This window comes from Cucurbita pepo, chromosome LG02 (genome assembly GCF_002806865.2).
Source record: "Cucurbita pepo subsp. pepo cultivar mu-cu-16 chromosome LG02, ASM280686v2, whole genome shotgun sequence".
NCBI classification, from domain to species: domain Eukaryota; kingdom Viridiplantae; phylum Streptophyta; class Magnoliopsida; order Cucurbitales; family Cucurbitaceae; genus Cucurbita; species Cucurbita pepo.
Genome location: NC_036639.1, coordinates 10,509,032 through 10,522,536, shown reverse-complemented (window position 1 = coordinate 10,522,536; position 13,505 = coordinate 10,509,032). Strand labels below are relative to the sequence as shown.

Below are 13,505 nucleotides of genomic sequence, written 5' to 3'. Positions count from 1 at the left end.
TTGTAGGTCTAGATTCAAATCTGGTAGTTCTAGATTTAGATGGGTTAAATATAGATTGTTTAGGATCAGTATAAATACACTTCCACCCTATCTAGGTTATTCATAAAAGAAATCCAAAAACAAAAAGCATAGTATTCTACAGAGTGTCTTGTATTCTCTTCTCGATTGGTGTTAATAAACAGTGCGAGTAAACAGTGCGAGTGTTTCCTACAGTGAGTTGTGTTCAACACAATGGTGTGCGAACTAGCTGGTGAGCCCATACTCGCACGTATGGGCTGTGTGTAGAGTATATGGTACACGTCTACGATTACCCGTTAGGATTACACCGTAGGGAAAATGAAACGAAACGATAGATCCCATCATTTCATTTCATGTTATTGTTGCATAACCCCGATAGGGGGTCACTTACTGAGTATTCTAGAAATACTCAAGTCTCGTGCTACTTTACTTTTGCAGATAAGGGCAAGGCACCCATGTGACGACGATGGCGGCATCGTACACCTCGGGGCCATGGCACATGCATAGGATAGTTGTTTGGTTTTTTTTTCTTTTTCCATTTCGTAGTCTAGGCTGAATTCGGTTTGCATCATTAGCATAGGTTAGTATAGGTGGAAATATTTTTGCATAATAAGCATAGGGTAGAATAAAATATTCATTAGGTTTTTGTTTTTCTTTTATTTTCAATAATGTTCTGTTTTTTTGCTTGTAATCATTTTTTTTCTTTCACGGGTAATAAAAGGGGAGAGTAAGTCGCATTTAATAATAGGGCCTTTTAAATGTATATTCCGAATTTCAAGGGGTAGCAATGACCTTAGATTAAATAGATAAAATATTATGGTCGTTACATTAAATTTTTATTTATTTATAAAAGTAAAAGAGGGTTAAAACTACTTTTTCAAATTTTATAGGTATTTTTTAAATATAGTATTAAAGACAATAGTCTTCTTGAATCTTTTTAAAAAGTTTGAAGGATATTAATGAAACTTTTTAAATTGAAGGGTAATTTAGAAACAGCCTGAGGCCACCGCTAGTAGATATTGTTCTCTATGACCCGTTACGTATCGTCGTCAGCTTTACAGTTTTAAAACGCGTCTACTAGGAAGAGGCTTTCACACCCTTACAAGAGTACTTCGTTACCCTCTCCCTAGTAGACGTGTTTTAAAACCGTGAGACTAACGACGATACATAACGGGCCAAAACAGACAATATCTGCTAGCGATGAGCTTAGACTATTATAAATGATATCAGAGCCAGATACCGGACGGTGTGTCAGCAAGAACACTGGACTCCAAAGGTCCCGAGTAGACGTGTTTTAAAACCGTGAGACTAACAACGATACATAACGGGCCAAAACAGACAATATTTGTTAGTGATGAGCTTAGACTATTACAAATGATATCAGAGCCAGATACTGGACGGTGTGTCAACAAGGACACTGGACTCCAAAGGGGTGAATTGTGAGATCTCAAATTGGTTGGAGAGTGGAACGAAACATTTCTTATAAGGGTGTGGATACCTCTCCCTTAAGGGGAAGCACAAAGAAAACAATATCTACTAGCGGTGGGCTTGAACTATTACACGTAGAGACCCGAGAGATCTCCAAGAACAACAAACAAATAACGTTGTGGAAGAAAATTAGATCATTGTTTGTAAAGTAAGCACTTTTAGTTCTTAATTGTACTACTTGTGTTTTTTTTTTTTATGGTACTACATGTTGCAATTTTGGATTTAGTGTGTACTACACATAAAAATAAAACACACGTGCTTAATAAGTCACCACTAAGTAGTGTTCATTCTTTGGTGGGATCTGAAACTTATTAGATGAACACGATTCTCCACAATGATATGAAATTATCCACTTTGAGCGTAAGCTCTCATGACTTTGCTTTGGGCTTTCCCAAAAGACCTCGTACCAATGGAGATAGTATTTCTCACTTATAAACTCATGATTTTCTACAAAATTAGTCGATGTGGGACTTTCATCCAACAAAACTTGGCCTCTTGAAATGTGCACACATATATTACTTATTAACACGATGCAACATAAAATATCTTTCATATATAATAACATCATCATCATTATCTTCATCAATACTCATCGCATGCATACTTACTTTCATTTTCATGACATAACATTCATGATTTAATATAATTAAATTGTGACACTCGAGACAGGTGAATAACCAAAAGCCTCGATTTTTTCTCGAGAAATCACTTCCTTACGCACCCATCAACACAAAGACTCGTCAAAGGAAACAAAATAATGGGACAATGGATGATTAATACTGATTGAAATTTGTAAATATTTGAGAAGAAAATCAAAAACAAAATAATGGGACAAAATTATAAAAAAAAAAAAAATCAATGGTACGATATTATCTACTTTGAAAGTATAAGCTCTCATGACTTTCTTTGTGCTTCCGCAGAAGGCCTCATTCAAATGGAGTTAGTATTTCTCACTTATAAATACATGATCATTCCCTAAATTAGTCGATGTGGGACTTCAATCCTCCAAGACAAATTATTATTATTATTTAATAAAAATTTATTGGAATAAAATTTGGAAATTGAATAATAAAAATAAACTTTAGTACGAGCTAACTTGTAGTACACTGGCGAGCTTAGCTGGTAGTACAATCCAGCTTCATTATTTGATTGGCTTCCGAGAAAACCAAAAAAAAAAAAAATATCTATTTTCCCAAGAAAAAATGGAATTCCACATGACATTTTTCTGGGGAAAGTCGGCGGAGATTCTGTTCGCCGGCTGGCCTGGCCGGAGCTCTCTCTCTTACGCCATCGCCTTAGTCTTCGTCTTTCTCGTCGCCTTCGCCGTGGAGTGGCTGTCGCACACTAAACTCACCGCCTCTGTCGCCGATGACGTCTTCGCCGGCTTTGTTCAGACCGCCCTGTACGGCGTCCGGGTGGGGTTGGCTTTTGTCGTCATGCTGGCCGTCATGTCATTCAATGTCGGAGTTCTCCTCGCGGCGGTGGCCGGGTATTCGGTCGGGTTCTTGGTTTATGGGAGCCGGGTTTTTAATAGATCCAAAATTGACCTAAATTTGAATATGTCTGATATACCCCCGCTTAATTGTTAATAGAGTGGAAGCATGGAATCATAATATATTATATATATGGCTATTCTTTCCTATATTGGGTACAATTTTGTATATTAATTTCATATATTAGATACAGAGATAATATATCCGACCATAAATTTCTTCCCCGGCCAAACAATTCTCGTGCCATTGATTAAGGTTGTTACTTAAAAATAACTGTTTTGTAATTTTAGAATGAAAAACAAGAAAACACGAGGTACCCACCCAATCTCTTCCCATAGTAAGATGAGGTATTTCATAAGTTTTATGGATGATTATGGTGGTAACGTGTAGCTATATTTCTGGTTGAAAAAACCTGAAGTCTGTACTAACCGGTAACAATTATAAATATCTTGTTGGGGAAGAGACGGGAGATTTTCTTTGTTGTCTGTGTATTGATAGGGGTGGAGAGTTCACACTCTCCAATAAAATGGAGTCAAATTTCAAAGAATATCGGGCTAGAAGCAGTAAATTGGACCACCCATGTGCTCAACAGAAGTACCACATTGGTAAGTGGGAGTTAAAGATATAACTTCCGAAGAAACTTGGAGTGGCATAAAATCTGATGTTGCTTATTGTTTAGTTGTTGGATGTATTGCTCCATGTTCATGTTTCAAACCGTAAAAATAGAAATTAGATGATAAAAAATTTCAGTGTGTGCTACTATATAGTTGCAAGTATAGATGTGATTTTTTTTTAAAAAAAATAAATGTTATGATTGAGGGAGAAGTAACGTTGAAGCTGGACTGATATAAGACAGAAGTGAACATGACCAAAGTGAAGAAAAATCTTAGAAGAGGTGCTATCTGACGAAGATAGTGCATATTATCTCTACATACCAATATGAATATGCTTAACCACATAGATCCCGTGGGTGAGTCACTAAAATGAAGATGCATCTTCTTCACATAGACAGTGACTTTCAATTCTTTTCAGTTTTTCTTAGTCATCTTATTCGTAGAATCGTTCTCATTTAAATGTGGTCTCAATTTATTCATGTACGCTCTTTTACTCGAGTGTCACAGGCGCAATTATGACCGTATCTTATTCATACAAATCAAAGATGAAGGTAAATTGGATTGTTCGTTTATATGCTGTCGCTAATTTCTAAAGTTTTATGAAAATTGAATTTGATGCAGAAAAATGTAATATCTTTCGGTTTAAATTCAAAATTCAATAAATAAAATAAATAAATAAAATGATAATATTATTTTTTATTTATTTAAGTGGTTCGCATTTGTTTGTAAAAAAAAAAAAAAAAAAAAACATATTAATTTAATAATACATTAATTTCCAAAAAGTCAGACACGACAAAGAAATACTTCTCTGACACATTTTAATTTCACATGCACTCAATACTGAATTTCATATGAGCACGTGTTTTTAAATGTAGTTCTCCCGAGTACAATTTTAAATTCAAAATCAAATATTTCGAAAATATATAAAATAAAATAAAATAAAATAAATTTTTTTTTTTTTTTCAGAAATTCCACAATCTGAAAACAATTTTAAAAAATTAATCTTAAATCATAAAATAAATTTGATAATTACCCTAATAAAAAAAAAAAGTTTGTGACCATATAATAAAAAATTCCATCGAATTTTATTTAGAATAAGAAAAAATATGATGACTAGACATGTAAAGAACAGGTCGCAAGTAGAGGTCATTTAAACGTGCAGTCTATACCATCTAAACATAGGTGATAGTTTTCTTCTCCTAGCTACTCATATTATAGATCGTTATTCGATTTTTTTCCTTTTTTGATGGAAGAACGGTAACGACTCTAAATTTTCACATACTCAAAGTCATTACTAACGTCTCATACCTATCTTTAGTGTGAAATATAACTCTTAAAATGAACATCATTTATAACATAAATTCCGAAAACGCTTAGAACAACTTTTTCTCTAAAAAATACACAGTCATGATCTTACGTGTTAAAATACGAAATACTGAAAATAAACATAAATACCAAATAATTTAAAACGATGAAATGCAAAACAAGACAAATTGGAAGTATACTAAGTACACAGTTATTACCGAGCCAAACAAAGGAATCATCCTTTAGAATTGTGTCCCTATCAAAATGAAACACGTGCACGTTTTGGTGACGGAGACATGTCAGAACAACATGAAACACGTGCAAAAAAAAAAACCAACTAGTTTCATTAGTTTATAACTACGAACCTACCCTTCCATCATTCTCCATCAAATTATGGAGAGCTCACGGGTGAAACGACGCCGTTTACCGATGGTGCCATGTCCATACCAAGGCCACATAAACCCAATGCTTCACCTAGCCACATTCCTTCATCAAAACGGCTTCTCAATAACCATAGCCCACACATTCTTCAACTCTCCCCACCCCTATCGTCACCCGGAGTTCACCTTCCTCCCCCTCAACGACGGTATCACCGACGACCACGTGTCCTCATGGGATTTGGCGTCAGTGTTGCTAGCCATCAATGAGAATTGCAAGGGGAGCTTGGAGGAGGCAAGGGCGGCTATGGCTGGAGGAGATGGGGAGGAATCAAGTGAGGTCGTGTGTATTATACACGATGAACTAATGTACTATTGTGAAGGTGTAGCCAGCCACTTGCCTCTCGTGGCTCGACGAACAAGCTCCCAAACTCGGTTAGTGTTAGGAATCACGACTCTCCACAATGATATGATATTGTCCATTTTGAGCCTAAGCTCTCATGGCTTTGCTTTGGACTTCTGCAAAAGGCCTCGTACCAATGAAGATAGTATTCCTCACTTATAACTCATGATGGCTTTGCTTTGGACTTCTGCAAAAGGCCTCGTACCAATGAAGATAGTATTCCTCACTTATAACTCATGATCTTCCACTAAATTAATCAATGTGCGACTTACCCCCAATAATCCTCAACAGGCATCTATGTTAGCTTGGGAAGCATGGTTCTATTAACAAAGCAAGAGGTGGAAGAGATGGGTTGGGGGTTGGTCAATAGCAACCCACCGTTCTTGTGGGTGGTTCGGGCCCGATCGGTTCGTGGGTCGAATGGGATAGAGCTTGTTTTAAAGTAAAGTGTTGGGTCATGGGGATGTTGGGGGGTTTTGGGGACCAACGAGTGAATGCTAGGTGTGTTAGCTGTGTGTGGCGGGTGTGGTTGGGTTTGGAAGGTGAGTTGGAGAGGGAGGTGTTAGACGAACACGACTCTCCACAATGGTATGATATTGTCCACTTTGAGCATAAGCTCTCATGGCTTTGCTTTGGGCTTCCCCAAAAGGCCTCATCCCAATGGAGATAGTATTCCAAAAGGCCTCATCCCAATGGAGATAGTATTCCTCACTTATAAACCCATGATCATTCCCTAAATTAGTCGATGTGGGACTTCCATCATCCAACACCTCCCCTCGAACAAAGTGCGCCTCCCCTTAATCGAGGCTCGACTCCTTTGGAGTCTTAGTCATTTTTGACTGCCTTCGAGGAGGGGCTTGACTTGGCTCCTTTTCTTTAGGAGTTCTTTGTTCGATATTTGAGGATTTGAGGATTTACCAATCTATTGGCACGACTAAGTTTAGGGCATGGCTCTGATACCATGTTAGACGAACACTGTTCGACTCTCCACAATGGTATGATATTGTCCACTTTGAGCATAAGCTCTCATGGCTTTGCTTAAACTCAGCGGGTAGTCCCGCCTGACCTGGGGTCGCTCAAGCTGGGCTCTTCCCGGTTCGCTCGCCGTTACTAAGGGAATCCTTGTAAGTTTCTTCCCGGTTCGCTCGATGTGGGGCTTCCATCATCCAACAGGAGGGAGTGGAAAAGGGTGTTAGGAGAGTGATGGTGGGAGAAGAAGGGAGGGCGATGAGGGAAAGAGCGAGTTATTGAACGTTCATGTAAGAGCGCAACTCACTGCTACCTGATATTGTCCTCTTTCTCTTTCGTGCTTCTTCTTGAGGTTTTTAAAATCCACACCTTTATAAAGAATGCTTGATGTTCGTACTTGTTCCTCTGTCCAATCGATGTGGGGTCACACAAAATACCCCATTCGAGGCTCAGCGTCTTGGCTAGCACACCGGGTGGGGTCTCACAATCCACACCTTTTGGAGCAAATATCCTTGTTGGCACACTGCTTGGGGGTGGTCTCACAATCCACCCCCTTTGGAGCTCGGTGTCCTTGTTGGCACACCTCCTGGCGGTGGTCTCACAATCCATCCATTTGGAGCTTAGTGTCCTTGCTGGCACACCTCCTGGTGGTGGTCTCACAATCCACCCATTTGGAACTCAATGTTCTTACTGGCACACCGCGCGGTGGAAATCTCACAATCCACCCCTTTTAGAGCCCAGCATTCTCACTGGCATACCACTTGGTGGGGTCTCACAATCTACTTCCTTTGGGGGCTCAGTGTCCTCGCTGGCACGCCGCTTGGTGGGGGTTTCACAATCCACCCCCTTCATACCCTAGCATCCTCGCTAGCATACTACCTAGTGGAGGTCTCACAATCCATCCCTTCAGGGCCCAGGGTCCTCGCTTGCACACAGTCTAGTGTCTTTGCTCTGATACTATTTGTAATAGCACAAGTTTACCTCCAGCAGATACTGTCTTTTGGGATTTCCGAACGTTTTTAAAACACATCTAACAAGAAGATGTTTCCAGTTAAAGATTACCGTTTAGATTGCTGTATTTGATGGTTAAAGATTACGGTTTAGATTGGATTAAATCTTGGTTAGGAGTCAATTTGTTTTTTATTTGATTTACTGATTTGATTAGATTTTGTTTTGATTTGTTTATGGTTTGTTAACAGGATTTTAGGTAGATTTTATAGATATCTCTTTCTATTCTTATATATAGAACATTCTTGCTCTTCAAAATTTAATCATCTCATCAATCATTCAATCAATCCCTCTTTCACTCATTCAATCAACCTCTTTCACTCATTCAATCAATCCCTCTTTCACTATCAATCTGTCTGATTGAATACTAACTTCATTGGTTTGAGGCCTTTTGGAAAGCCCAAAGCAAAGCTACGAGAGCTTATACTGAAAGTAGACAATATCATATCATTGTGGAGAGTCGTGTTCGTCTAACATTTCCACACCCCTAAAAAAATGTGTTTCGTTCTCATCTCTAACAAAATACAATTGAAACTAACAAAAAGGAAAAAATCTAAATAATATGGTAAGTATACACATTCGTACCCATGATTAATTCAATCCTCCATCCTATTAAATATTATTTGATCAATTGATGGGTGTGCCAATGCAATTTCTTGTCGGATCCTCACGTACCGTTTGTCCATTACTTAACAAAAGAACAAAACACAGTACAAAAGCGACGGCCTAATTTAAACCAGACCGTGGCAGCCGGCGGACCACTCATATTCCTCCATTAAACCCAACCCTTCACCTCTTCTTCTTCATCATCTGAGTAAAAATGGAGAGGCCATACCCGCCGAAACGGTGCCGTTTACTACTGGTACCATGTCCCTACCAAGGCCACATAAACCCAATGCTTCAACTAGCAACATTCCTTCACCAAAACGGCTTCTCAATAACCATCGCCCACACATTCTTCAACTCCCTCCACCCTCACCGTCACCCGGAGTTCGCGTTCATCCGTTTGAACGACAACCTCCCCTTGGACGACGTGTCGTCCTGGGATTTGGGATCTGTGTTGTTGGCCGTCAACAACAATTGTAGAGCCAGCTTAGAGGAGGCGGTGGCGGCCATGGCCGGAGAAGCAGGGGAGGGATCTGGTGAAGTCATGTGTATTATACACGATGAGCTCATGTATTTTTGTGAAGCTGTAGCCAGTCGATTTGGGGTTCGGAGTTTGGTGTTTCGGACCACGAGCGCGGCGGCTTGTGTTAGTCGGTGTGCAATTCTCCATCTTTCGGCCGAGGGTCGGCTCCCCGTGCAAAAAGGTATCAACGTTACTTTTGAAAAATATTTTGAATCATGTGCTAGGATCACACAACAACGCACACATTCGATCTAGAGGACCGAAAAAATACAATAAGAAATATAACCATCTACTATATATATTTATCTATCCGATTAAATTATAAATAAGCTGCAGGCTCGATAATCGAGATAATTTTGGATGATGAACAGAGTCGTTGGAAGAGGAGGTTCCAAATCTTGATCCATTGAGATTCAAAGATTTGCCGCTCTCGGCCGTTTCAGATATCACTAAACTCACTCAAATAATCCTCAACATGTACGCCATTAACACGTCTTCAGCTGTGATTTGGAACACAATGCCATGGCTCGAGCCATCTGAGCTCAACCAAATCAAGGCCAAATTTTGCCCAATACCCATCTTCCCAATTGCCCCAATCCACAAGATTTCCCCAACCTCCACCTCCTCAAGCTTGCTCAAAGAGGACTCCACCTGCCTCTCATGGCTCGACAGACAACCTCCCAAATCAGTCATCTATGTCAGCTTGGGAAGTGTAGCCTTGTTAACTAAGCAAGAGGTGGAAGAGATGGGTTGGGGGTTGGTGAATAGCAACCAGCCATTCTTGTGGGTGGTTCGACCAGGGTCGGTTCGTGGGTCGGATGCGATCGAGCTTGTTTTAAAAGAGGTTGAAGAGAAGGTTGGAGACAGAGGGTGCATTGTGCAATGGGCTCCTCAAAAGGAAGTGTTGGGTCATGGTGCTGTTGGTGGGTTTTGGAGCCATTGTGGGTGGAATTCTACGCTTGAGAGCTTGAGTGAGGGTGTTCCATTGCTGTGTAGGCCATTTTCAGGGGATCAAAGAGTGAATGCTAGGTACATTAGCTGTGTGTGGGGAGTGGGGTTGGCTTTGGAAGGTGAGTTGGATAGGAAGGAAGTGGAAAAGGGTATTAGAAGAGTGATGGTGGAAGAAGAAGGGAGGAAGATGAAGGAAAGAGCTATGGATTTCAAGAGAAGAATTGAAGATAGTTTGAAGGAAGATGGGTCTTCTTCTTGTAGCTTAAAAGAGCTCGTGGATTTCATTATGCGCGTTACTTTCCCTCTGTAGCATCCGGTGGCATCATGAATACACTAGTTAAAGGCAGGTTCAGGGGTACGTATACTCATATACCCGCCTAATGGGTCCATGCAAGCATGCGTGAGTCATGGGTAGAGAAATACTAAACATTCGATTTTCGTATGGATTAAAGAGTAAGTACAGAGTTGTGAAATGTTATTTATGAAAGGATAGGTTTCACCATGATTGCTCGTGTATGCACTTTTCAACCCTAATAATGGAATACTTAATGAGTAGTGAGTAAAATACTCCAGTCATAACTATATATTTGAGAAAAGAATAAAATAATAATAATTAGTATTTAAAATTTTCAAATAAAATGTCAATTAAAAATTATATATACAACGTGCGGGAAAGCCAAATATTGAAATAAAATATAAAATTTCCCGACAAACAAATCTGGAAATGCAGAACGCATGTGAATTGAAAATATTACTTTAAATAATTCTTAGTAAAATTTAAATGAATAACTATTTAATTTATTATTTTTTTAAATTAAGTTTTAAAAATATTTAAAAATAAAAAATTAAAGATATTATTGAATATATTAAACAATTTAGTCTGGGGAGTCGAGTATTTTACCAGATCGTCGTGCTCAGTTCCCAAAACCTTCACTTCTTCTTCTTCGCCCAACTATCGCGATGGAGAAACGAACGCAGAGCCCGAAACGACGGCGTCTGGTCCTGGTTCCATGTCCATACCAGGGCCACATAACTCCAATGCTTCAACTCGGCACCTTCCTCCACAACAATGGCGGCTTCTCCATCACAATCGCTCATACTCGCTTCAATTCCCCCGATCCTTCTAACTATCCGTTTTTTCAATTCCTTTATTTAGACGACGGAATTCCAAAGCACGAAGCTATTCCGGCCGATCTGATCGCCGTTCTGTTGGATCTCAACGTTAATTGCAGAGCGAGTTTCGAAGATCAAATGCGCAGATTGATCGGCGGCGGAGGAGCGGGAGAGGAGGTCGTGGCGGGCGTGATTTACGATGAGGTGATGTTCTTCTGTGAAGAAGTTTTGAGTGATTTGAAGGTGAGAAGCTTCATTCTTAGGACTACCTGTGCTGCGGCGTCTCTTGCTCGGATGGCTCTGGTTCGCCTCAACGACGAAGGCTACTTTCCTTTGAAAGGTAAGACGTTGATTTCCTTCAAAGTTTATGAACAGAGAAAATAAAATTATTACTATCTTAAAAATATATAAATGAATTTTGTAAGTCATTTCTTAAAAAAAAGAAAAGGAAAACTAAATCCACATCACAGAATGTATGTTACAGGATCCAGCGCCGGAGCTGCATCCTCTGAGATTCAAAGATCTACCAATTTCATTAACAACAGGCTTCACCAAATACCCAACACTGGTTAAAGGAATGTACAATCTGGAAACACCTATCAAAGCCGAAGCCATCATCTGGAACACAATGGAATGGCTCGAAGAATCAACAGTGTCCCAAATCAAAACCAAATCCACCACGGTCCCAGTCTTCTTCATCGGCCCTCTACACAGAACAGCCTCTGCAAGAACCAGTGTGCTCACTGAGGACTTCAACTGCCTGCAATGGCTCGACGAGCAAGCAGACGGCTCGGTCGTTTACGTAGCCATTGGAAGCATAGCTTCATTGGGTGAGAAGGAATTGGGAGAAATGGCATGGGGGCTTGCCAACAGTCAGCAGCCATTCTTGTGGGTAGTTCAACCAGGTGCAGTTCGTGGCTCGGAGTGGATCGAGGCCTTACCAGATGGTTTTCTAGAGGCGGTCGGAGGAAGAGGATGTGTTGTGAAATGGGCACCCCAGAAGGAAGTGTTGGCACATAGGGCTGTGGGGGGATTTTGGAGCCATTGTGGATGGAACTCAAGTATGGAGAGCTTGAGCGAGGGAGTTCCTATGCTGTGCAGTCCATGTTTTGGGGACCAGAAAGTGAATGCAAGGTATTTGAGCCATGTTTGGAGGGTTGGGCTGCAGCTGGAAAATGGGTTGGAGAGAGGAGAGATTGAAAATGGGATTAAAAGACTTATGGATGAAGAACAGGGCAGAGAGATTAGAGACAGAGCCAAGCATTTCAAGGAAAAGATTGAAGCCCATGTCAAGGTAGAAGAAGATCAGTGCTCCTCACGCACTCACTTGAAAGATCTTGTTAGCTTATTGAGCTCATTTTGATCATCCAAGTAAGTTCTTAGATTTCCAGTTCTTCAATCCTCGGTTCAAGTTCATCAATGAAGAACAGAGGCACCGAATTTCATTGACACTAGTATTTGAACTATTAACATTCTCACATAGCTTAGACAACCAGAAGCATACATTACAATAGAACCATAGAAGCATTTCATCGAACAGGTTGTGAGCAAACCGACTTCCAAAGTTCAAACCAAAAACGCACTACAAGTTCACCACAAACAGATTCTTATCCTAAACAGAGCATTCAATTGTACAAGGATGAAGATCANATTCAATTGTACAAAGATGAAGATCTTCATCTACTCGCCGGTGATCTCCACCACTCGAACATCGCGTCTGCTCTGATCGTCTTCTTTAGGAACAAACACAGTGAGAACTCCAAAATCCATAAACGCACTCAACTCCTCGATCTTCCCGCTCTCCGGAATCTTGAATCTACTCACAAAGCCGCCGCTCTCGGTGCTGATCTGAAGCATCCGATCATCCTGAAGCTCGACGAGAACGTCTTCTCCTTGGAAGCCCGGAAGGAAGGCTCTCAGGACATGCGCGTTCGGCGTCTCGGTCCAGTCGAGACGAGTGTTGACGGAGCCTCCAAAGGCGAAGTCCGGAAAGGCGTGCGAGATTGAGGAAGGGAAAGGGAAATCGTGCCATAAGTCCAGAGGGAAGGGGAATTTCGGGAAGCGATTGACGATGCTTGAAGAGGAACTATTGGAAATACGGCCGTCTTGGCCGCCGATTGGAATGATCGACATCGTTGGCGAGAATGCGCTAGAAATTGATCGGAAGTAGAGTAGAACGGAGTGGAAGGTAATAGGAAGTGATTTAAAGAAGGAAACAGGTGGGTTGATATGGAAACCAAATTCAAGCTTCTAGGACCTTCCAAGATCCCTTGCAGTTTGGATCATGTATGAACGAGCTTAGATAAGGTGCTTCTCGAGAATGATTCAGAGTTCTCGAGGTGAAACACCTAGTCGCTAACGTTCTTTTGGGCTTGGATTTTGAAATTGGACTAGGCCCTGTCACAATTTAGTGCAATTTATTTTAGTTTGAATTAGTTATGGAATATATGATATTCGTAATCTTCCAGAATATATTAGTTAGGAAATATATTTTAGATATCGTAATCAGTTGAATTTGAATAGTAGTATATTTTATTTTATTATCAGTATTTAGTTAGTTTATATTTTCTTGGTAGATATTATTTAGTATCTTGTATCCTATTTAAAGGTGATGAATATCAATGAAGATAGAACATT

At 40.2% G+C, this 13,505-nt stretch overlaps 5 protein-coding genes across 5 annotated transcripts; 4 read left to right on the top strand and 1 right to left on the bottom strand.

The window, feature by feature from the left end:
• The first annotated feature begins 2,680 nt into the window (after positions 1-2,680).
• On the top strand, positions 2,681-3,148 carry LOC111789281 (copper transporter 1-like). Its single transcript, XM_023669998.1, has one exon. The coding sequence runs from the start codon at positions 2,709-2,711 to the stop codon at positions 3,093-3,095; it is 387 nt and encodes a 128-aa protein (XP_023525766.1). The 5' UTR covers positions 2,681-2,708; the 3' UTR covers positions 3,096-3,148.
• A 2,163-nt stretch (positions 3,149-5,311) lies between these two features.
• LOC111788456 (UDP-glycosyltransferase 76C3-like) lies at positions 5,312-6,949 on the top strand. The gene is made up of 4 exons (XM_023668790.1): positions 5,312-5,630; positions 5,990-6,105; positions 6,147-6,257; positions 6,875-6,949. Exons 1-4 carry the CDS (start codon positions 5,312-5,314, stop codon positions 6,947-6,949), a joined length of 621 nt encoding a protein of 206 aa, XP_023524558.1.
• Positions 6,950-8,347: 1,398 nt separating this feature from the next.
• LOC111788719 (UDP-glucose iridoid glucosyltransferase-like) lies at positions 8,348-10,315 on the top strand. The gene is made up of 2 exons (XM_023669175.1): positions 8,348-8,985; positions 9,176-10,315. The coding sequence occupies exons 1-2, from the start codon at positions 8,496-8,498 to the stop codon at positions 10,063-10,065; spliced, it is 1,380 nt and encodes a 459-aa protein (XP_023524943.1). The 5' UTR covers positions 8,348-8,495; the 3' UTR covers positions 10,066-10,315.
• A 328-nt stretch (positions 10,316-10,643) lies between these two features.
• Positions 10,644-12,356, top strand: LOC111788718 (UDP-glucose iridoid glucosyltransferase-like). Its single transcript, XM_023669174.1, has 2 exons — positions 10,644-11,208; positions 11,339-12,356. The coding sequence occupies exons 1-2, from the start codon at positions 10,716-10,718 to the stop codon at positions 12,229-12,231; spliced, it is 1,386 nt and encodes a 461-aa protein (XP_023524942.1). The 5' UTR covers positions 10,644-10,715; the 3' UTR covers positions 12,232-12,356.
• Positions 12,357-12,524: 168 nt separating this feature from the next.
• On the bottom strand, positions 12,525-13,341 carry LOC111788721 (18.5 kDa class I heat shock protein-like). The gene has a single exon (XM_023669179.1). It carries the CDS (start codon positions 12,999-13,001, stop codon positions 12,549-12,551), a length of 453 nt encoding a protein of 150 aa, XP_023524947.1. The 5' UTR covers positions 13,002-13,341; the 3' UTR covers positions 12,525-12,548.
• Positions 13,342-13,505: the final 164 nt, after the last annotated feature.

What these genes read in the sequence shown, in the direction of transcription:
- LOC111789281 (XM_023669998.1), top strand. Translation starts at nt 2,709, where the DNA reads ATGGAATTCCACATGACATTTTTCTGGGGAAAGTCGGCGGAGATTCTG.
- LOC111788456 (XM_023668790.1), top strand. Translation starts at nt 5,312, where the DNA reads ATGGAGAGCTCACGGGTGAAACGACGCCGTTTACCGATGGTGCCATGT. An exon ending in AGGAGATGGGGAGGAATCAA is followed by an intron (nt 5,631 to 5,989) that starts GTGAGGTCGTGT and finishes AATCCTCAACAG; the next exon opens with GCATCTATGTTAGCTTGGGA. An exon ending in AAGGTGAGTTGGAGAGGGAG is followed by an intron (nt 6,258 to 6,874) that starts GTGTTAGACGAA and finishes ATCCAACAGGAG; the next exon opens with GGAGTGGAAAAGGGTGTTAG.
- LOC111788719 (XM_023669175.1), top strand. Translation starts at nt 8,496, where the DNA reads ATGGAGAGGCCATACCCGCCGAAACGGTGCCGTTTACTACTGGTACCA. An exon ending in TCGGCTCCCCGTGCAAAAAG is followed by an intron (nt 8,986 to 9,175) that starts GTATCAACGTTA and finishes GATGATGAACAG; the next exon opens with AGTCGTTGGAAGAGGAGGTT.
- LOC111788718 (XM_023669174.1), top strand. Translation starts at nt 10,716, where the DNA reads ATGGAGAAACGAACGCAGAGCCCGAAACGACGGCGTCTGGTCCTGGTT. An exon ending in AGGCTACTTTCCTTTGAAAG is followed by an intron (nt 11,209 to 11,338) that starts GTAAGACGTTGA and finishes TCCACATCACAG; the next exon opens with AATGTATGTTACAGGATCCA.
- LOC111788721 (XM_023669179.1), bottom strand. Translation starts at nt 13,001, where the DNA reads ATGTCGATCATTCCAATCGGCGGCCAAGACGGCCGTATTTCCAATAGT.